The sequence below is a fragment of the Centruroides vittatus genome, unplaced genomic scaffold (genome assembly GCF_030686945.1).
Source record: "Centruroides vittatus isolate TY-2023 unplaced genomic scaffold, ASM3068694v2 scaffold_944, whole genome shotgun sequence".
Classification (NCBI taxonomy): Eukaryota; Metazoa; Arthropoda; class Arachnida; order Scorpiones; family Buthidae; genus Centruroides; species Centruroides vittatus.
The window spans coordinates 57000-81455 of NW_027122722.1; the positions used below are offsets into that span (position 1 = coordinate 57000).

General features: G+C 32.0%; 2 protein-coding genes across 2 annotated transcripts; both read left to right on the plus strand.

Moving 5' to 3' along the window:
* The first annotated feature begins 957 nt into the window (after nt 1-957).
* Nucleotides 958-20001, plus strand: LOC136990477 (glyoxalase domain-containing protein 4). The gene is made up of 10 exons (XM_067288861.1): nt 958-1261; nt 3167-3216; nt 3451-3571; nt 5654-5795; nt 8538-8588; nt 13481-13560; nt 14241-14327; nt 14411-14524; nt 17525-17611; nt 19791-20001. The coding sequence occupies exons 1-10, from the start codon at nt 1166-1168 to the stop codon at nt 19854-19856; spliced, it is 894 nt and encodes a 297-aa protein (XP_067144962.1). The 5' UTR covers nt 958-1165; the 3' UTR covers nt 19857-20001.
* Nucleotides 20002-22608: 2607 nt separating this feature from the next.
* On the plus strand, nt 22609-23373 carry LOC136990534 (probable E3 ubiquitin-protein ligase sinah). Its single transcript, XM_067288937.1, has one exon. The coding sequence runs from the start codon at nt 22609-22611 to the stop codon at nt 23371-23373; it is 765 nt and encodes a 254-aa protein (XP_067145038.1).
* The last annotated feature ends 1083 nt before the right edge of the window (nt 23374-24456 follow it).

Here is a 24456-nt window from a genome sequence, read left to right on the forward strand (position 1 = left end):
ATCTTGAGTGGCGGCACGAAATCGTGTCGTATATACAAGAAGAGTTCGAAATCGTATAACAAAGTATGCCAGATATGACTGGAAATCTCATCGAATTTTTAAGCATAAAAATGTATTAACTTCTTAAAAGAAACGAATAATCGATATTAATGACGATAGGATATTGTAAATACAGTATTTTCTTCGTTGACATATCATTAGCGATTCCTTTTTTGGGAGAACCGGAATCGAATGCGGGGGAGCACTCCGGGAATTTTTCAAGACGGGTCTATACCGGATATATCGGATCTCCTCTCGCACTACCCGGTTTCTACCATTGTTGGCCTGGCCGAACCCATGTTGGGCATTCTTTCCTTTTTTCTCCGCCCTCTTAATTCCTACGGGGCGGAGAGAGAAGGAAGAATGGAAAAAACTCGTGTTGAAAATATGAATATTTGTTGATAGCGATACCGGATTGGAATTTTAACTCCTAATTTTAGTGTTTATCTGACTAAGAAGGAAAAAATAGGGAAAATTCATTTGGATAAATTTTTAGGGAATTTTCAATATGATAATCGTTTAAATTTCGATGGCCGGATGGCAAACTACCGTTCTGGGGACCCGGAATCGAATCCGGAAGTGTCGAAAACCCCAGGAATTTTTCGGGGGCGGACCGTCCCGTTACGTTTGGCTCCGTCCAACGTCACGCGGCCTTTCCCATTGTGGACCTGGCCGAACGCAAAATGGGAATGCTAAAAAAAAGTGCCCCTTAGTGCTCACAGGACTGAGAAAGATTAAAATAAAATCACTTCAGTTTTTATAATTTAAACATTATTTGAAGTTTTTTAAAAATATATAAATTCGATTACTCGTGTTATGAAAAGGAATATTTTTTCTCAATCTGTTAATTTTAGGGAAACTTTACAGATATTTATGAGAAATGAACTCTGCTAAGCTGGCAACACTAACAAGACGAAAGAGTTATTTTTGCAGACGGAAAACACGTCATTTGTTTTTGGCAGATTGGCACTCACGCGGATCGACAGGTAATCATCTGTATCGAGAGCCGTTCCGCTGTCATTAATCGACTTTCTCCCTTGTAATTCGATAGCGCCATTTTAATTTTGAGAATTGAACAGTTGTCATCGATCGAGCGTCAAGTTGAAGAGCGATTAAGCCAGTCACGATGGATGCCATAAGGGGAAGAGCGCTTCATTTCGTTTTTAAAGTCGGAGATCGGAACAAAACTATAAAATTTTATAAAGACGTCTTGGGTATGAAGGTATAATGCATTCATTTATAGTATCTCGATTGTGGATATTATTTTTCTTGCTTATGTTATCTAATATACGGTATTTTAATTGGTAAAGTTGCAGTTTTCAATGAGACTCCTCGTTCAGAATTGCAATTTTTCCAATTAATTAAAATACCTTAAAATACCAGTCCTCGAGGAGATCTAAAATTTGGGGGTTACATCCCCCAGTTCTGGTAAGGTTTCAACTACCTGATTTGTGTCTTAATTTAGGTCGACCTTATAGTAAGATGACAAACTGGCATTTCGAAGCATAGTTTTCGACCCTATCGTGCTTCCTATGTCGATGCTTTATGCTTGCCGAAATCCGGTCTGGACTCCAGAACACCGTCGATAATGAGTTTGGACGTCATTTACCATTTCTCGCCCACTCTAGCTATTATGGATCAAAGTCTGTCTGTAATAAGCATTATTACAGTTAGCTGCGTGATGGATTAACGTCTTGAATTTGTAAATGAGCAAAGCGATAGATTTACAAATTCAAGACGTTAATCCATCACGCAGCTAACTGTAATAATGAGATGCTCTCTCTGAATATTCTTCTTTATTCTCCGATTGCCAATTTAAATATCAATTAATTCTTTAAAGTATTATAGTTTTAAATTGGATGTGCTTTTCGAACTCTGGTGGATTCCTGAGTGTAAATTTTGTATAGCTTTTCTGACTGCTATTTTTAAATAATTATCGGTTTCGATTGATCAATTAATAAAACTTTGATAATTTTTGTTTGCGTGTAGATAGAACTGTGGGGTTTAAAAACCTTTAGTAATCTAGTTAGTGTTATATGTTGTTGTTTTGCTCTAGAGAACCCGAAAATGAGCCGATGGGAATGGGTTTGAGCACAACCAGATCACTTCTGTCAACATTACAAAAATATAATTCTAATTTTAAATACCCTGTAGCGTGCAATGCTGTCGTGCTAACGAATACAGTTTTTCATGGGAGAAAGAGTTATCCCTAAAATATTGCTTTCTCTTCCCGACAGCACATATAAATCTACCCGGAGAGATTTAGAAATTAGAAAAGTCGAAATAATTAGATAAGAATTGAATGAAATCTTTATAAAGAAACCAGGAGATCGTGGCAGTTGCTCTGTTTTTAGTCCACATCACTTTTTTCCTCCTTCCCGTGGCCCTTGGGAAATGATTATACCAACAATTCTCCATTTGTGTTCTGCTATTCTTTGTGCAGTGTATTGTATTGTATTGTATTTAATACTAATGCTCCGACACTGTCGAGTTAGCAATGCCTCTAAGGAGATTTATATAGAGCTTGGGAATGCTATGTAAAAAATATGTTTGTCAAGAATTAAGAATAAATGAAAAATAAAATGTTTTTTAATGTAGTGTTTCTGTAGATGAGTATTACTTGTTCAACAGCATTAGAATGCCAATATTAAAGATTCTAAACTCCTAAAAAGCAGTTTTATCTTTATTTTATTTATATTTGTGGTAGTATAAGATATTTTTAAACATTGTGACCAAAACTTTCTTTCTATTTACTTTTAATTTTTAAGCATTTCTAAAAATATATCACTTAATTAAATGGAATTCTCAGAATATACTTTTTAATACATTATTACAGTTACAGCATGGAACTGCAGCTGGACCATAAACTAAGCTTTAAAATAAACAAAAGCATCTTTTAGTGGAAATATAACAAATCATTTGCTCATATAAACATTTAAAGTCTTTAATTTTGTTACTTATTCTGATGCTGAAACTAAAAATTCTGAAAACATTTACATGTTATTAGAATTGAATTTTGTTAAAAAATACACTTAGTTTTCTTTTAATATAATTATAATGATAAAATAAAATGAAATTCATATAAAATTAATATTTTTCAGTATTGTAATTATTAATTAATTTTCAGGTTTTAAGGCACGAAGAATTTCAAGAAGGTTGTAAAGCGGCATGTAATGGGTAATTAACCAAATTGATATATTTATTAACATATCTTAAATTTAAAGTGTAAATTCTACATTATTTATTAATAAGAAATATAAATTAAAATTTAAATTGTGTTTTAATTGCCTCAATATTTTAAAGATGATTATAAAAGAATTAACTGTAAAGGATTGAATTTTGTGAGAAATTCATTGTTTTTAACACTGTTATTATGCTAAAAATGAAGGTTTTTGTTTTCCAATTTATTAGACCGTATGACGGGAAATGGAGCAAGACCATGATCGGATATGGAGCCGAAGATAATCACTTCGTAGTGGAATTGACGTATAATTACGGAATTGGTTCGTACCGACTGGGAAATGACTTTCTGGTATGTTAATTTTTGTTTATATATATATATATATATATATATTTAATTTATGTTGAATTGTGTAAACAGTTTTTCATACAAAAAGTAAGATGAAATTTAAAATTAAAAAAGGGATCAATTCGTAACAGAGGAGAAAGGGATTATCGGTACAGGCGGTAATCTTTTTCTCCTTTGTGATCAATTGATCTAAAGTATTCGTGAAGTTGATTATTGATTTAAAGTTGACAAACTTCTGCTGTAACTTCCAATCTATCAATTTTTAAAATGTGTAAATGTATTTTTAAATTAATATTCTAAACTTGAAATCAGAAATTCAACTTTACCACCCAATGTTAAAGGTACATTGATTAATTTGGCAAATCAGAAATACAAAAATATTCAGATTTATGTCCATAAATGAAAGAAATAATTCAATGGAACAACTTATTAGAGCTTTATTTTATTAAATTTCTTAAGTATTTACTTATTTATCACTTAATATGCAGGATGCTTTGTAAAGTCCTTATATCAGGGGTGTCAAACTCAAACTGCTTAAGTGCCAATTTTTTGTGTTGAGTATGACAGCGGGCCAGATGTTTTTAGCTTTTGTAGCCAAAAATTTTCTAAAAAGTAGCCCAAAAGTAGCCAACTCAAAAAATTCCTTTTTAATAACTCGAGATTTCACAATAAAATATAAAAAAAAACATTTGTACTTTTCCAGCAATAACTTTAATCATAGAACAAACATTTTCGGCAAATTTACAGTCCTGAAGCATGTCTGTAAACTGATCCAAAATAAGGATTGCAAGAATCAAAATACAAGGATAAACTGTAATTTACTAATATTTCGAAAACACTCATTTTATATGCAAAATAGTGCAAATTATGAAATAAATGATCTTGCGAAGACGGACTTTAATTTGAAATTCAAAAGATGAAATAGAGAAAACAATGTAAACAAGAAATTAAACATAAAAATAAATCAAAATAAATAACTCTAAGTAATATGAATAAATAAAAATAAAAACAATAATAATTGAGTTCAACAATTTTGTTTATTAAATATTATTTGCTTAAATACAAAATATCACATTTTCTTTGGTATAAAGATAATAAAAAAATAAACAAATAGCATTATTGAATTTATGTCACAGGTCGCAAATAATACAGTCCGTGGGCCATATCTTTGACATGCCTGCTTTATATTCCCACATTACTGATGAATGCAGATAGCTACAGTTATGAACGTGATGTATAATTACAGTAAAATGACTTTGCACTACAAGACGCAACCACTTGCAGCTCCTCTGGAAGTCAAATTCGGATATTAGTGCTCCTATCTTGGAAAGGCTGCACGATACAGAAAAAAGTCTATTACAGAGTCATGGAGCATGACCAGTTTATTATGAAAGGATACTTGTCATACACAAATAGCATGAAATGATAATTTGATTTCTGTCAATGCTATGTTGTTGCTAATCATGTTACAGAGGATGGGAAACAAAACCATACATTAGGCATAGACATGGCAAATTATTCCAAGCAATAAGAAGCTGTATCCCAGATACAAATGTATATTTCCTAATTCTCACAATTTGCTACTTTGTGATGGAATTAGTGATGTAGCATTTACAAGAATTGAATACCAACAAATCAGCATTTCACATTACTCATGTATGCAGAGTGTCCTTTCATACTAAATCAGTCATGCCCTACGACTTTGTAATTGACTTCTTTTCTGTATCATGCATCATTTTCTAGATAGGAGATTAACTTCAGTTTTACCACTACAGGTACTGTGTCTCACCTGTAGCACATAGTAACTTTACTATACATCTTGTTTATTGTTTCACAAACAGTTCATTTACTAAAACAATAATAAATTGTAATTTTACTTTAATTTATTTACTATTTCTTTATTTTGTAATTACACTTTTAAATATTGCATTTTATGATGACAATAATGATGATATGCAATTAAGCACTGCTGTATTTTTCTCTAGCCTTTTTATAGAATAGAAATAAATTAATTTCCAGTTTCATTCTTGTCTAAAAACTTTATTATTATAAATTTGAATGTGTTTTTTTACTTTACATTTGTAGGGGATAACTATAAAATCAAGTAAGGCTATTGAAAATGCCATTAAAAACAAGTATCTTATGGCAGAAGAAAATAATACAAAAGTAATCGAAGCTCCCGGAGGATATAAATTTTTTTTAAAAGATGAGTCTAACAATTCTCTAGGTACAGTACATAAAATTTTTATTTTAAAATAGTCATAAATTTATATCATTATGAAATGATTTAAGAGTTAGCAAAGTAATTAACATAATTCTAAAATTATTGAATTGTTTAGAAATAAATCTAAATTACAAGGTGCATGATAAAGTATACAAATGTTATGTTGATGATATCTTAATTACATGGAAAACTAAGCCAAATATAGAACAGGTCGTCGATATTTTCAATGGCATGTCCTTAAACACCCACATACTGTAACTGACTAATGCAGATAGCTACAGTTTCAAACATGACATACAGCTATAGTAAAGTAACTATGTGCTACAAGATGAGATCACTTGCAGTGCCCCTAGCAGTAAAATTTGGAATTTAGTGATCCTATCTCAAAAACAATGCACAATATGGTAAAAGTCAATTACAGAGTTGTAGAGAATGACTGATGTAGTAGAAAAGGACATCCTGTGTATATGAATAGAAAGCATGAAATGCTAATTTGTCAGTATTTGATTCCCATCAATACTGTAACATCTCAATTTTTCTAAAGCCTGAAAATTACCCAATGTGTAGCATTACATAAACAAAAAATAAAATATCTATATTGCTTGTGCAACAATTGCAAAAGCAATCATTTCATAGTAATTTACATTTCTGTGTATATATTGTCTACTTGTATCTTGTTTAAGTAGATTCTACATACACAAAAATGTAAATTACTGCAAAATGATTGCTTTTGCAATTGCACAAGCAATATAGCTACTTCTACAATGCCGGGAAGAGCTCTTTTTGTACCTGGATAAATGTTAAAATGAACACCTTGTACAGAAAAATATAAAGATATTTCTATAAATGATTTCAATAGCTCAAACTTTGCTTCCATAATTCTGCAGAAGTTCATTTTATTTACAAAAATAGTGTGAAATGAAATATTCATAACATATATTAGACTTGAAATCTTGAAATTATCCACTAATTGTATAAATTACATTATAGAGATAATATGATACTGTTTCTACTTTATTCTAATATTTACTATTGGAAAATATACACAACTGAAGTGAAAATAAGTAAACAGTAAACAAACTGAATCATATGAAAGTTTAATTTGTTAATAATTTGTGCTGAGTTGTATAAAAGGACATTATTCATCTCTTAAAACACACAGTCGACACAAAATCTTTATATCAATAATAATTAGAACTTATAAATTTTAAAATTCTATATTAAAAATACAGATGACAATTACATATTTAATGATTAGTTACTAATTAATTTGACCACTATAATTGTTAAAATTAATATACAATGGTGGCATATTTGCCTACCTCTAGTAAAATTAGTAACTGATCATTAACATAGCCCAAAAATAGCTGATAATTAGCAGATCATTTGGTAATCATTTATTAAATTGGGTTATGGGTCGTTGTTGTTGTGTTGGTATCTATTTCATTTAATATCTCAGAATGGGATAAAGATTAAGAAACAGAATTTGGCACAGTAACTTGTATATAAGAGACATTGATTTTTTTTTTTTTTTTTTTTTTCAATACAGAACTCAAGGGGATGAGGAGATAGAGAGGGTCATGCATCATATATCAAATGGTGTCAGACTAATTGAAAAGTTTATTCGTTGTTGGCATTTATAATATTTTTAAAAATTTGACTCAAAAATTTACCTCTGTAAAATGTGTAAAATTTTTCTGGCATGCTTAGTGTAAAAAATTATAAGCATATTAATATATTTTTAAATTATAGATAGCTGCCTACAATAATAACTTACCCAAGGCTCTAGACTAGCTATAAGATGTAATAAATCTTTATACAAATGCATTTCTTCTCATTTTTAAAATATACTTTTGTAATACATTCAACAAAATAGAGGTCCAAAGGTGAATCTCTGGAATTTTGAGACCTACGATCTCACAAATGTCTGGGGGTTTGTGAATTGTGGCACTCATAGGGATGGTTTGGTAAAAATGCATCATTGTACACAACCTGAGAGAGATGATCAAAAGTGGCTCTAAAACTGTACACACAATTAACGGACACCTCTAGAAGAAAATTAATATTTTACTTTTGTTATATATTATCTTTTGATTTTTTTCTTGTTTTTTATATTAATAAAAATCCTTAAAACAACAACAGAAACTTTGTCATCATTATATCGTCTACTTGGACCTTGTTTATAAATACTGGTGTAGTTTCTGATTAGCAAAGAAAGAAAGAAAGGAAGTCTTAGTTAAAAGGTAAAACAAAATATTTTCACCTGTACATTCTTTTTGTATGTTTTGGACCCCTCTTCAGCAGGTTTACAACATTCTGTAACAATTGTATAAACTTTTAAACAATGATAATACATCAAACAATATTTGAAATAAGATAAAAATTAGTTACATTTTCTCTAAATCTATTTCTTTCTGTTTTCTTTATTTTTATTGTATTTAAATTAATTTTGAATTCTTCTTTGTTACAATGCTTGGCTACTGCTGAATTTGCATAATTTCCTTTAATTGATCTGATATGTTCCTTTGTATGTATTTTAAGTTTGTGTTTGTTTCACCTATGTATGTTTTATCTTATCCACAACTACCTTGAAAAGAAAAAAGTAAAACATTAAGGACATAGAAGTAAAAAAATTTGTCATCATTGCTTTGATATTAAAATGTTGTTCATGAATTAATATGAATAATTTTAATATTATATAATTATTTATCAAACTTATACTTTTTCTATACTTTTTATATGCAGATCCAGTTGAAAAAGTAATTTTGGCCAGCTCTAATTTAAAAAAATCACTAGGTAAGTAGAAATAATCTTAAATTTTTGTATATTTACAACTTGAGCCGTTTGACTTATTTAAGAGTTGCATTTCGTGAAACTTTCTGATTTACATAAAATTTTACTCATGAAATTTATAAACAGAAATTATTTATTTAGTTTCTTTGCTTTACATTTACGAAAAATTACAATGGTATGCTTTAAAACATTCAATAAAAAGATTAAGACGTATGCCACTACAAACACTTTATAATCAAAAATTTTCCATCCACATATTTTTGCTTCATAATTGGATTTTTCATTTACTTCATGTGGAATGCAAAGTATGTTTCTATAATTTAAAATTTTGTACCAGCCAGCAAAAGTTTACATAAATTTTTATCAGTAAGCAACAACATTACATACTGCTGTTCCATGGCCTATATAAATTATAAAAATAAATTTATATAAACGTTACTGATGAGTTTGCGCATTGATATTTTCACTTTTGCATATAAATTTATAAATAGTCTGATGTTGAACATTATAAATGCATTTGTGCAATAACTCATTATACTTATAACACTACATTTTGAAAATGAGATTGTCGTCTTTGATCAATTGTTCTCAACTATTTTTTGTGGCCTTAAGATCATCTCATTTCATAAACATTTTTATTTGATCAAGTAAATAATCTTAAATTATAAGATTTGAATCTAAAAATACAAATATATATCAGCATCTATCAATTTAATTATCATATTTAATGTAGTTGATATTTCTTATCTTAATGTATCTTGAAACAGTACCGAACTTACACTCTTCCATAATTCTTTTACATCATTAAGTATCCTCCCAAACATTATTAAACAATTTGCAACTTGTCCTGAGTATTTCGGCCTTAAAAAATTGAGACATCAATGTTTTGCCATGTCTTATTGTCTCTGTTATAATTAGGGCTGTGGAGTAGATTTTTACACGACTCCGACCAGGGGTGGACTTGTTAACAAAGTAGGCTCGAAAATTCTGACGTCGTCACATGACCTCAGAATATTAGCATCAATCAGTCAAATTAGTCTAGAATCGATTAATTTTATGGAAGAAAACTTTTCAAACAGCTGTAGCCCCTAAACTGCACACATGCCGGGCTGTGATTGGCTCATGTGTTTAAGTGACTCGTACAACACAGATTCATATAACACGGAACGTATCTACCATGTTATAGGAGGATCTACTGTATACTGCTTTCGTGATTTACGATAAGTTCCTTTTTCACCTCAATTGTCAGTACTATAACCTTCTTAGGCTTTGTTGCTTCCACATTCTTCTTGGATGCCATGATTAATAGGTAGGGGTTTATATATATATACACTCAAACACACCAAAAAATAAAGTGTAAAAACACTGAAAACACTGGAGTGTAATGCAAGAGATGTTTTCACAGTGAGAGCAGAATATGATTTGTGCACACGACAGATAGTGTTTATGCAGTGAGCAATTTTTTCACTGTGTGTGCAGTTTGAATGCAGAAGCATCATTTGTACTTCAGACTGAATGTAGTGTTTGAAAACTCTGGAATGTTCCAACTTGGAATTGTTCAAAGTACAAGATACCACTGTATATGATGCAGATTCTATCATTTGTGTGAACTGAATATAGATAGACCAATCATTCTATATGTTCATTTCTCATCATTTTAAAAACAGTGGGTGAGTGGTTAACGAACATAATTTGTTTCAAGACTTTGTTCATTATCCTAATTGTTCATTAACCGATTATCAGTTTATCATAGGTTTTTATGGGAATTTGATTAATTTGTTCTGGAGATTCCAAAAAATAAAAAATATATACTTTCTTACTACGTTTATTTATATGTAATAATAAAAATACATATATACAAAGTCTCGCATTTTTATTAGTCATGTGTTTTTCCATTTATTTGGGGTTAAAGAATCTGTCTAATGTCAATTGCTTTTCTCTCTTCTTCAGGATTTTTCAGAAGTAATTAATAGCATTGTAATTGTAGAGATCCCCAAGCTTATTAACCTTAACCTGGTTTGGATGCCACTCTCAGACGGTTGTTCTGACATACCCCCACTTTGTCAAAAGATCTTTAATAGCAGATATCGGATAATCCTCTTTTTCAGAAGAAAACATATCTTGCCAAGTTTCTTGATGTTCTTCATTTGAGTTCGTGTGGTTCATCTGTTGTAAGATCTGTTGCAGATTTCATTATGAGCTTTTCAATGTTCTTTATTTCTCAGATGTGATTTTTATACTCCTTTGCTATTATATTCACCTTTCAAAAAGAAAAACCGACGCAAAACTTAATGAGTGCCTGCCCGAAAGTCTTGCAAATACTACAAAAAAATTGTTTCTGTCAGAAAAATAAAAGGCTGGAATTACAAGGGAGAGTTGCAAAGTTCGGTGGAATACTATCCGATCAGTATATACTGGGTTGAGCGTCAATGTTGACGTCTCCCTCACTCCGAAAGGTTTCGAATCGTTACCTGAAGAGAAAAGAAAATCATTCAGTATTCGTTATTTTCTGTCACTTCTTTTTATGTTTGTTCACTGAAGTGTTCATTATCCGAACATGTGTTCGTTGTCCGATCACAAAAATCTTTCACAAAAGTGTGCATTATCTGATTTGTTTGTTAACTGATCACCCACTGTAGTTCTAATAAAGATAGAACGTAGAAACTTTTTTATTTCAAACATGAAATATTCCTGTAAGTAATGAGTCAATAGGATAATTTTTACTTTTCTGACTGTTATATATAACAGAGGAAAAGTGTAGCAATCACTCAAAAAATGATCCCACCCCACATTTTTGCATTTTTGAACTCAGGGCACCTCGAAATGTCAAGATATGCAAAAGATTCGGTTTTTTTTTCTGTATGTATGAATGTTAGAATGTATGGGAGGTACAATTTTGAATCGGAGTCGGATGGTTTAACACAGGAGTTATTAAGCTTGAAATGGTTGAACTTAATCGGTTGGTACATATTCTAACATCCATTTGCGCTTCTCTACATTTCGAAGCTTCCCAAGTCCAAAAGAGTAAAAATCTGAGAGAGTCATTTTTTGACTGATCGTCAATCTTTTCCTTTGTTATAGGCCTATACTGTATAACAGCTGGGAAAGTAATAATGATGACGATTCTGATTATTTTTTAAAAATACAAAATAAAACGATTTTAAAAAATTAATTAAACATTAAAATTTGACCCATCTACTGAATATATAAGTTCACATTTATTGACTTGTTTGATGATGGCATTGGTATTTGGTAAGTGTGTAAGAATAAAAATAGTAAATACATTCTTATACAAACAAATTAGTTTAATAAGAATGTTGTACAGTACATAATATACAAGTATATTGGGTAATATATAAGTATACAGATACATTAAACTAAGTCAAGAATGAGAAATATAACATTAGACTGGTAAAGAAAAAGTTGCTTATTTTGCCATGTTGATTAATTTATTATTTTTCATCTCTGTTATAAACTGAATTACTCCTTACAGAAAAAATCACTAATATTAAGTCAGCATTCACCAAAGCTCTTAAATCGTATTTAATAATTTTAAGAGTGGAAAATAAATGCTTTACTGAAACTTGGTTGGTGGCAATGCTGTGACAATCAATGTTGTATTTTGGATAATGTCTGGATAGTGCAGTATTGCCGTTTTAACATCCAAACTTGTAGAGTGGTCAATGTGAATTATTATTTTCAGTGAATAGTAAATATTGTCTTCAAATTTTGTAAGATTTCCTTTTCTGTCCGTACTCATATTAGAACTCAAGCTTAATCTTGAGGGTAGAGACGAGTTTTATAAATAAAAAAAATAGCAGATGAGCCAGATGTTGCTCATGCAAAAAGTAACGATAACAAAGATTAAGATATTTAGATTATAGCTGATTTTACCCGTTTTCACTGGGTGCAAGAATTAGGTCCTCTTTCTTCCAAGACTCTAATTACAGAATTTTTAGATGGGTCTAAAAGTATGTTCAATTTTTCACAAAAACGCAAAATACTGCATCTAAAATAGTATGGTAGAAACAGAGTTCTTCAGGGTAATCCTTAACCTTCTCCTTCTTTCCCCCGCGAGAAAAATCCCTTCTTAGTGTATATTCTTATGATGTATCCTAACTGTGTACCAAATTTCAACTCTTAACCGTTTGAACTCTGAGCTTATTATTATTATTATTAACAACCCATCTCAATTATATTATAAGATTGTGAATGCTAATAACGAGTAAAATGTTCATTAAGTCCGACCACACTGGAGATATGACACATGACCCCTTCTATTTCTCTACCCAGTTGACCTTTAATAAAGAACCAAAATTTAATAGCATTAATACCCTTTATACACATGCTACTGTGCCAAATTTTGTTTCTTAAACTTTACTCATTCTGAGATATTGTTTAATAGTTCAGAACAGAATAAAGAAATTAAACAAATTAGACGCCAACATATGTGCGTGAACGTTCAAATTTTTCCCCTTATTTGACATTTTTTGGGTTTATAGGATCTCCAAATGTATAGATTTGCAAAAAAACTTGGAGAGTCAAATGTGACACAATTCAAATACTTTTTCGTTTTTATATACGTAACAAGTTGGGAAAGTAAAAAGGAGTCAGAGTCGGGGATTTTTGACGACTCCGACTCTGACTAAAATACCAAAACTCCATGACTCTGACTCCACAGCCCTGGTTATAATCAAATGATTACTCCAATTTACTACTGTTTATATTTTATAATATAAGCTTACAACAGAAAACTTCGCATATACTTTGTAACATTACAACTATTTATAAGGTTACAACAAAGCATTTTATAATGGAAAATACCAATGTGAAAATTTGCTTCTAATTATGTAATAAGTCATAAAATTTATTGAATTTTTATTTTCGATTTGCAGCTTTCTGGAATGAATTATTAGGAATGAAAATATATGAACAAGATGACAATATGGCACTTTTGGGATTTGCTGACAATCAGGTATCTATATTTTGTTTTATAAAATTCTCGTTACATTATTTAACTTTCAAAATTTTTCACTTTTTTATCTACAAGAAATTTCTAGTTGGAAATTAGACAAAAATTTTTAAAAACTACATTATTTAAATCAAATGATTGAATATGTTTTTGGCTTTTTGTGATTATCCTATTAGCATTATTCAATTTTGCTTGCAAGATTTCTTTTCAATTGTTCTTAGTTTTTATTACAACTTTATAAATTTATCCTTGCAATTTAATAGTTATGGATTTTGATATACAGCAGAAACTTGATGAAGATTTTACACTATTAACTTGTGCACCAGATATTATTGATAAGATTAATTACGGTTGGAGTTTTACATTATACTTTAACAAACTGAAGTTAAAACTATGTTTTATATTTGTAAAATATAAGAATCAATGCTTAGTTTTTTAAATGATAATGTACTTGCAAGTTTGCTATTTAAAGTGTTGTGTAAGTTCAAAATAATCTCCAATTAGTTATGGTTTCATAATGCATCACAAAAGTTTCATGATGAGTAAGAATTAATTAATTTCTTTTTATTTTTGTTTATAAACTTGAGCAAACTTAATTTTATTTATTGTATGAATTTTCACTTGCATATAAGTATATTTAATTAATAGAAATTCAATAACAAATATTTAAAAAATATTTTCAGTGCAAACTGGAGCTAATAAGCATAAACAAAGCTGTTGATCATGCTACTGCTTTTGGTAGAATTGCATTTGCTTGTCCAGAAGACCAGGTAGTTTATTCTATTTATTTTGAATATGTAAAGCTTTCAAACAAAAATATTTACTTTTTCAAATTTATGTTATAATTCCACAGCTTCCAATAATAGAACAAAAAGTCAAAACTGCTGATTACACTATTTTGACTCCTTTAATAAGTTTGGATACGCCGGGAAAAGCCACTGTCAGAGTTGTCATCATAGCCGATCCAGTAAGTGCAATTAATTACAGTTTAATTTGTAAAATGATGAGAAATGAACATATAGAATGATTGGTCTATCTATATTCAGTTCACACAAATGATAGAATCTGCATCATATACAGTGGTATCTTGTACTTTGAACAATTCCAAGTTGGAACATTCCAGAGTTTTCAAACACTACATTCAGTCTGAAGTACAAATGATGCTTCTGCATTCAAACTGCACACACAGTGAAAAAATGTGCTCACTGCATAAACACTATCTGTTGTGTGCACAAATCATATTCTGCTCTCACTGTGAAAACATCTCTTGCATTACACTCCAGTGTTTTCAGTGTTTTTACACTTTATTTTTTGGTGTGTTTGAGTGTATATATATATAAACCCCTACCTATTAATCATGGCATCCAAGAAGAATGTGGAAGCAACAAAGCCTAAGAAGGTTATAGTACTGACAATTGAGGTAAAACAGGAACTTATCGTAAAGCACAAAAGCAGTATACAGTAGATCCTCCTATAACATGGTTGATACGTTCCGTGTTATATGAATCTGTGTTGTACGAGTCACTTAAATACATGAGCCAATCACAGCCCGGCACGTGTGCAGTTTAGGGGCTACAGCTGTTTGAAAAGTTTTCTTCCATAAAATTAATCGATTCTAGACTAATTTGACTCAACATTTCCAAATCACATATAATTTTTTGGGAATAATCCATATAGACTATGCTATAAACAAAAAATTGTAGAATTACTTACCGAGTGTGCACCATTCAACAATGCCATTGCTTAAGCTTGTTTTCATCGCGGAGCAGCTCATCGAACAGCAGACGCGTGTTTCCTGATCAGCAAATTTTTCTCAGAAAAATAACTTAACTTTGGAGACATCATTAATAAAAATATAATTTTTATAGGCCATTGAATAATAAATGTTTTTTAGTAGGTCCAGTGCTCATTTAAATTTAACGGTTTGTACAATATCTGCTATTGGTCCAGATTTGACCAATCCTGTCGCGACACGAGTCGGCAATGACATTTTACCATATTATACGAGTCTCTTTTAGCCGTGTTATATGAATCCATGTTATATGAACCTGTGTTATAGGGAGAGTCTACTGTACTCATGGCGGATCTGGCAATCATATTTAAATGCCAAAGTCAACTGTGTGATGAGTAAATGCCATTTTCATTTTATTATACAGTATTTGCATATTTTACTTATTATTTTTGTCTTTTAATTTATTATTTAGGACAATTAATTGAGTTATATTTATCTTAAAATATGTATAGTTGTCATTTAAGTTTATCAAAATGGATATTGTTTAGCATCTGGGACCAGATTAATTCAATTTCCATTATTTCTAACAGGGAAAATTGATTTGGACTCTGAATGATTCAGAGTTTGAACTGCCTCCTGAAACATATTATACTGAACTTTGTGCACTTTACATAAGTTAATGTTAAGAAATATATATTAAGAAAATACATTATGATGATAACTGTCATTATTAGTGCTAAAAATTTTAATTTTAACAGTATAAAGTATAAATTGGTTAGTTTCATTGTAATAGGAAACATGCATTTTATACAATGGAAATTCTTCAATATGCTAATGTTTTCAGTTAGCTTTACTAGCCTTTGAATCCAGTTTAAACAGAATCAAACAGAAAACACGAGATGTTGGCCTAATTGCCTATCTCTATACAAAATACTTTGTATTTAATTTCACGTATCTCTCATATAACTTGGTGGTTATGTTTCAAAAAAGTGCCGTGTTATGTGAATACATGCTATACAAAACAAAGGATTAATGCAAAACATGGGATTAGGTTCCAAAAATTAAAAAAAATATATACTATTCTTCTTCGTTACTAAGAGAAATATGTTTATGAAAGTAATCAATAATACATTTACAATCAATAATTAACTAACAATCACTGTCAGAAGTACTGTATTATGTGTTAATATTAATTTTAGTTAAATGAGGGCATTTTATTTTCACAAAAGCTCAGATGACAATGATACTTTATTGTCATCTGAGCTTTTTTGTTGATATCTATCAGAAATATCAGCAATGTCTTCATTTTTTTATTTCTATCATGATTTTTTATGGATCACAAAATAAAAATAAAGATATGTTATTAATCGAAAATGTGTTTTAGCGGTTCACATTTGTTCAATCAAGGACCAAGTGATTTTTTTTCCAGAATTTGTGTTTGAATAACCAATTGTTCAAGTTGGGAACTGTTTCAATACCAATATACTACTGTATTTTGTTTATTTTTACAAATGAAGTAATCATTCATAGGTATGTAATACCTATGCTTAAAAAAATAGTTTAATAACACTTAGCTAAAAATGTTTAAATAAAGTTTACTAAATACAAAGATTAATTTATAAAAATAATACACAGTGATAGTCTTAATGGCTAAAGTCTGAAAGCTATTACAACTATCCCTGATTAATAGAGAAATTAGGACAAGGAAGAAAACAATTGCATTATCAGTTCTCATTGAAGTTAACCTGACAAAAGGCACAAAACAAATTGAAAATTTCAATATTCTAAATTTTGTGGGCAAATTTGGATGACACGCATGCTTACTTGAATAAAAACATACAAAATAATGGAATTTATACTTAAAAACTGTGAAATTTTGTATGGAGGATTTTCAAAACCATGTTGTATGGGGGATTTCCCCAATTTTCGAGGTGGGTTGTAGAAGTGCCACATTGTACGAGGGATACCTGTACTTAATTAACCTTATTAAAGCCCAATAATCTGGCACATCATCTGACATTAATTAAAACTAATCAGGTCTATGGAATGGTTGTTTATATGTTTCTATTTAAATTAGATTTGAAGCTAGCCAAAAACATTGGCCTGTTAAATATAATTTTTCTTTCATGTATGTGAGTGTATATGTTTTGTAAGAATGCAGATAATTATTTTGATTAATTTAGTCTCCATTAATTAAGCTAAAATTTGACAGTTCATAAAGGATTTCTATTTCAGGACAGTCACGAAATTTGCTTTGTAGGAGACGAGGCATTCCGACAGTTATCGCAGATCGATCCAAATGCCGATGAACTTTTACAAAAGGTGAGGTTTAAATGTTGTTAATCTTAAGAACAAATTATCAAGACTAGTTTATCATCAGAAGTGTTGAAGAAACACTAAATTAAGAAATAAAAGTGTATTTGTCTTTTGTCCTCCACACCTTTGGGATTCAACAATAGTCTGTCGAGTGCCTCGAGATAAAGATCGACTTGGCTGCAACCCTCATTATTCTATTGTTGGATTTCAAGATGTGAAGACGGATGAAAAATGAAGATACTTTTATTTTTAATTTAGTATTTCTTTTCCACATGTGATAGTTAACTATACTGTCTCGTTCTATATTCAGGCTTAGTAAACACTAGGTGTTGTGTTGTGTTCCAAAGACACTTGGCAAGTTTTTCCATCAAATATCTTTATTTAATTTAGTCGACTAAATTAAATAAAGATATTTGATGGAAAAACTTGCTAAGTGTCTTTGGAACACAACACAACACCTAGTGTTTACTAAGCCTGAATTATAGAACGAGACACAGTTTCATCAAACATATCATCCTGGTATTTTATTTATATTTGAATCAAGACTAGATTTTATTTCAAAAGGAGTTGATACAAAAACTTGCATTGATGAAATTGAAGCTAAAACATTTTTTTAAATGTTTCCTTTGCAATATAATAAAAAATCAGTAATTCAAGAATTAGATAGTGCAACTCTTATGAATGAAAAACACAGAGAATTGGCATTGTATGGGAACCTGGGATTGCTGTATGCATGCAATATCTTGAGTTCTTGTAAGAATTGTGTGACATTGTGAATGAGCTATTCTGTTGTGCATTGTAGGTGAGTTAGATACTGATGCACATGTGTTTTGTGAAGATAGAATGGTGTCATCGTTGAAGTGATTCAAAGTCATTTGTAGTGAGGGCAGTAATAGTAATAAAAATGTAATATTGTTTTGGGATGAAGTTGCTGCTTCAAACATACACTATATTGCCAGAAATGACTGGACACACAAAGGAGTTTGTTGAACTGGAGTTCAATTACAATCAGTTTACAAAAAAACAGGACCACACAAGAATTCCTCCTCTGCCAAATTTCACAGTGGGAACAATACACTCCAGTAAGTAGCATTTGCCAGGAAATCTCCACAACATGTAGCATGATTCATTGCTCCTCAAGATGTGTTTCCATTGTGCCAGTGTCTATTGGCAACAAACTTTACACCAGTTGATGAGCAGAATTTCTTGTAGTGATCATCGGCTTATGCGCTGCAGCTCGCCCATGGAATTCGAGTGCGAACACCTCTCTGTAGATGGTACAAGAACTGGCATCACTTCCCGAAGCCAGTAGAAAGTCTGTTGCCACAGTTTCTAATGAGGACTGCCGGTTTGATCTCACCATGCATCAGAGGCATCGGCAATCCCAATCTGTCAGTATTTTTGGTCTTCCAGGTCAGGTTTTGGGTTTTATAACTCCTTTACATTTCCATTTTACAGCAACTTCGCTCACTGTTAACACAGTATCTGGAACCTCTCAGAAATCTCACGGATAGAATGGCAGAATCTATGAGTGCCAATAATCATACCATGTTCAGCCTCACTTAGCTCACTCGGTCATTTGTTTATTTCGATAGCAATAACTGTAATACACATCTACTATGGGTTCATGGTCTTTTTATTTCATCAGGATTTGCATCTTTGATGCACTGGCAATTCTGCATACATTCCAGATGTCTGGTCATTTCTGGCAATATAGTGTCTATGAATATTCAGTTAAGCAAGTAACAAAAGGGCCGCAGCATTAACCGAAACATTTGAGAGTACAGTGAATCTGTAATGAAATTGTCATACTAAGAGACCCTTGACAGAGATTTTTAACTTAATCTTTTAAAAACACGTCATATACACTGTGACGATAATGTTCATGGACTGATCTTATTACAGAAAATTCAGTACTGCCTTGTTACAAAGGATTATAAAATTTGTTAGTGGATAATTCAATGCCAAGGGGAGCAAGTTTTGACACACTCAGTTCAGCAGTCAGAGAACGAGGCAAGATTTTGTACATCAAAGCAATCTTGGGTATGACAATAAAATCAGTGCAGGAGCATTATTGTTGCACTGAATTATTAGTGAATTGTAGAATGAGCAGATTTTAATAATTAATTAATAACAACAATAATTCAACTACAACATTATTAAATTAATTTACAATGTTTTACAGGCAATGGAAGAAGACAAGAGTGACGAATGGTTTGCCAAGAAGAACATTTCCAAAGCCTCCTCTTAATTGGATCTGATGTTTGGCACCTGTTATTTGAAACAAGTAAAACTTTATTGAACATTTTCGAAATTTTGTTTACTTATGAGGAAAGAATAATCAAATAAAAATAGATCTGTGGAAAATACGTTTGAATAAAACAATTTTTTTATTATTTTACTGTCTCTTGAATCAAATTTTTAATATATTCAAATGGATCTTCCAAAATAATGTGCCCACTAGTGGCTGAGTGAATAAAACTACTGTTGGTGGCAAATTCACACCTAACCAATTGTGTGGAGTTTTCTGACGTTTCTTCATGTTTCTAAACAAGCATCTAGCTCCCAGGTAAATCTTAGTTCTAAATTATGCCGCTATAGAAAATAGCGCCAGTCGTGGCAACTGGATTTGTCAGTTTCAGGTCTTGTCTTTCTTTGGTGTTTCATTTTCTTGAGTAATAATGGAATGCAGTATATGCCATTTAAAATACAAATACAAGCAAAGTTTGAGTGGACATAAGAAAGACAAGCATAAAAAGAACTATAACACGGATGATAAAGTTTTAAAATTATTTAAATGTAGTTTGTGTTTAAGTGAACATCAGAAAAAAGAAGAAATATTGTCACATTTCAGTAAGGTACAGTACATGACATTACTATATCTAATAATATTCAGACATTTAATTCATTTGCTGATTTTAATGAATGGAAACAGAAATATGAAGTGGAAAATACTGTTAAGTACATTATAATGAGTGGTTCAGGAACAAACATTAAGTCTAATAGCTCTATATATTACAACTGTCATAGATTTGGTTACTTCAAAAGTAAGGGAAAAGGTATTTATCATTTAAAAATACAAGGAAGCAAAAAGATTGATGGGTTCTGTCCATCCCAAATGAAAGTGAGCATAAAAGATGATGAAAAGTGTGTTGTTACCTTCACTCTGCAACATGTAGGCCTCAAAATGAATTATGTCATACAGTTTTGTCATCAAATGAGAGAAGTGCATTAGCAACAAAAATTTCTTCAAGGAAACCTTTCAATGCCATAATAGAGGAAGTCAGAGACAGCCTATCAACACCAGAAGAGCTACAAAGACTTAATTTAGTAACCAGAAACGATCTACAGGGTGGTTATAATTAAAGTTGCCCTACTCAGACCTGTCGAGTCTGTTCTCGTGGACATATTTTGATGAAACTTGGTATATATGCTATATGGACCATGGGGAAAAGGAAAATGCAAAAAAAAAATATTTAGTTTGAATTTTTACCACTAGGTGAAAAAATGGCGCATGAAGAACGAGAGAAACAATGAAAACACGCATAATACTACCCCCATTAGAAGGGCGCAGATATCCTCGGCCTGACTCATATGTTAGAGGAGCGCGAGGCGGAAGACAACAATACCAATCGAACGATAGATCATGCGAACAAACTTCGATTCAGACAATCCTCACGCCAATCCCAAATCCAACCATACGAGCAAATTAGGAAAGTGAACAGACGACGGATTACGGACACACACTCCTCGCCCTCAATCTACTCACAACCTCGGAAACAACGATATCCTAGAAGGAACAATAGGAACTGGCGAATCAACAAAGAAAATTACCCGCGGAAACCATACGAGATGAAAATCTCCCGATACTACGAAACGAAGGAGTTTCAAAGGACCAGAAAACGAGAGGAAGAACCGAAACTTCACTGCCGCATAAACGGCGCGAATTCGTAACTAGCCGTAGACACCGGCTCAGAAGTAACGTTGCTGTCCAGGTCTCTAATGAACAGAATAGGAAAAATACACCGAATAACAAACAGAAAAGAAATACCATTCCGAAGCGTTACCGGACATCAAATCTACTCGCACGGGAAAAGCGAATTCTAGTTCGACATAGGTCCATTGCAATTCAACTACACATGCTACGTAGTCGACGATCGAATCACCTACCCATTCGATGGACTAATGGGAAGAGACTTAATAACAGACTTAAACTTTGGAATACACTTGGCGGATGAAACGATAATACTTCCGGATGGAAGAGAAATAAGCTTCCGAGAGTCCTACGAATCTAGAGAGAAAGATACATAACTTCCAATAAAAAGAATTTCTACCGACAGGAAAACTGTCCGGGTAGTCCGATTTCGTGAAAGGAGAGAAGAAAGAAACGGAACAAAAATCGACTACTTCAACCCCACAAAACTCAACTCAAACAAACTCAAAAACAAAACGGGATAAAACCCAGGATCAAGCGGACGATCCGCTCCTCTCAACCCAACGAACTACTCCCAACGCCTCCGATAGAAAGGAGACCAACTTTACCAACCTCGCCGACTTCAGAAACAAGAAACTACTCGGAAATTGAAGCGAATCAAAATCAACCGGACACAACTCAGCAAGCAGAGAAACATCCGGAACCAAATCCGATAAAACTTCTCAACTACTTACGAAAAATCAGAACAATTCTTTTCGTCATGATACTGACCATTTTAGGCGTTCCATTTTTACCCGTGATCCTTTTTCCCAAACAATCAACAACAATACTAGGGCAAGGAACACGAAACAATACATCGACTCCAGAACAATATTCATTGCGAAGTCGCGAACTTGTTAGGAAACCAGTTTCACCCACAACAAACAAGAAAAAAAAGGAGGAATGATAAAAACTAGATTGGACAAAGGGATCCATTGAACATTCAACAAGCTACAACTACAATCGATTTCATCTTCAACGCACCTGAATCAGACTCTCTTCTTTGCAGACTCACCTACAGATCAAGAAAATGGCCGACTCCAATTCATCTACACCTTCCGATCCGAAATGGATCGAGTTAGCAACATGTCCAATCTGCTACACCGTGATGCAATCCCCCGTATTCCAATGCTCAAACGGACACCTTGTCTGTGGAGAGTGTCGGAAACGCATCACGACGTGCCACACAGGTCGAGAGGTTCTTGGCCACATCTGTTGCCTCGTAATCGAACAGATGGTGCAGACATTGGGAATCCCATGTTCAAATCTAGGCTGCCGAGCAATCTTACTAAGCGAAAATAGAAGAGAACACGAATGGATATGCCCATTCCGACTTATCAAATGTCCCTTTCCAGAAGATCACTGTTTTTGGGAAGGAAAGGTGGACTATCTTCGCTCCCATCTGATGGAGAGTCACCCGCAAGTTTCCATTTTTGTCAACCGTAATACATTAGTCTTTGGGATCAACATTCAAGCAAACTTTCCAGCAACACTGTCAGCAATTTTAATTTGTTACGACCATCAATTTTTGATCAAGATTAAGAAACAACATCAATTCCGATTCAGTTACTCCTTTCAAACAGAACTGATATCATCAAGCGACACCATATCTAAATTCAACTTCACAATCATCTTTCAAAAAGGCGAACAAGAACTTCGATGGACGACATCGAATCATGAACAAGAAACCTTCCCATTTAGCGTACACACCCTTGAATTACTAGAATCTACGATCAAACCCTTCTGCGACGATAATAATTTCGAATTCACGTTCTTTATAACCAAACTGAACTGAACGTCGAAAACAGTTGAGGTCGAAAAAGTTGAGTACATTATCACACAATAAAATGTTGTCTTGGGACAAAAATCTTTAAAGCAGCATTTCTTCAATTATTTACGAGGAAAATTTATTATTATTCAATTTTAATAAATCTGGTTTCTCTGTATATAATCATTAATAAATCATTTCTTTAATTAACTCTTAAATCATAAATCATCACTGTCCTGAATCTGTCAGCGAAAAAACGGAACAATCTTACACCTCCGGCTGACGAATGTTTACAATCCGGTGCCGAATACCAAACCATTTTTAAAAAATAGATAACAAGAAATTCAACTAATTGAATTCGAAAAACAAATAACCAAATTCTCTGTAGAAACACCGTACACACGATCTCGCAGGACCCAAAATGGCGATTGCAGCTATGCATCACGGTATCGCGTCCAGACCTTGCTGTAACGTACTCGAATAGAGATCGATCAGATCACTATAGTTTGTTGATATAAACGATTTGAACAATATCTCAAATCAGTTTGATTCCAAAAGTATATGCACCCGAGACAAATTTACCTTTACCCGAATTTATTTATGGGAGAGAGGATTTATTTATTAAATAATTCTATCAGTTTTAATATAAGGGGAAGGGTATGTGTGTGCTTTTAAAGTGTTCTTGTGACAGTTTAGTTGTTTTAGTTTTATTTTTTCAGTTTTTTTTTTTTTTTTTTGTAATGTACGATTGTCCATTCGGCTTTAAATCGTCCGCTTTTAAAGAGACGAGGCGAAAATCGCCGGTTTTTACGAAGGAGCACGTTAATTTAGAATCGTTGGATTTCTAGCAAGTGGGATATGAAAATGTCGGATTTAGAGTTGTTATAACAGTGAAAGTTGTACACTTTTACATCACTCTCAGACTGCACTTTTTTGCAAGATGGAGGGAGAAACAAGATACTGTATTTGCTTCGAAACACAACACTAAATTGGCAAGAAAGTTGTCGGCTTACATTAAATTCATAACTATATTAAAAATCTTGCAAAATTTTACGTAACTACAGTAGAGAGTCGTTAATCTGAATCAATTGGGGACTGGGGTTGTTCGGA

What these genes read in the sequence shown, in the direction of transcription:
- LOC136990477 (XM_067288861.1), top strand. Translation starts at nt 1,166, where the DNA reads ATGGATGCCATAAGGGGAAGAGCGCTTCATTTCGTTTTTAAAGTCGGA. An exon ending in AAGACGTCTTGGGTATGAAG is followed by an intron (nt 1,262 to 3,166) that starts GTATAATGCATT and finishes ATTAATTTTCAG; the next exon opens with GTTTTAAGGCACGAAGAATT. An exon ending in TTGTCATCATAGCCGATCCA is followed by an intron (nt 14,525 to 17,524) that starts GTAAGTGCAATT and finishes TTTCTATTTCAG; the next exon opens with GACAGTCACGAAATTTGCTT.
- LOC136990534 (XM_067288937.1), top strand. Translation starts at nt 22,609, where the DNA reads ATGGCCGACTCCAATTCATCTACACCTTCCGATCCGAAATGGATCGAG.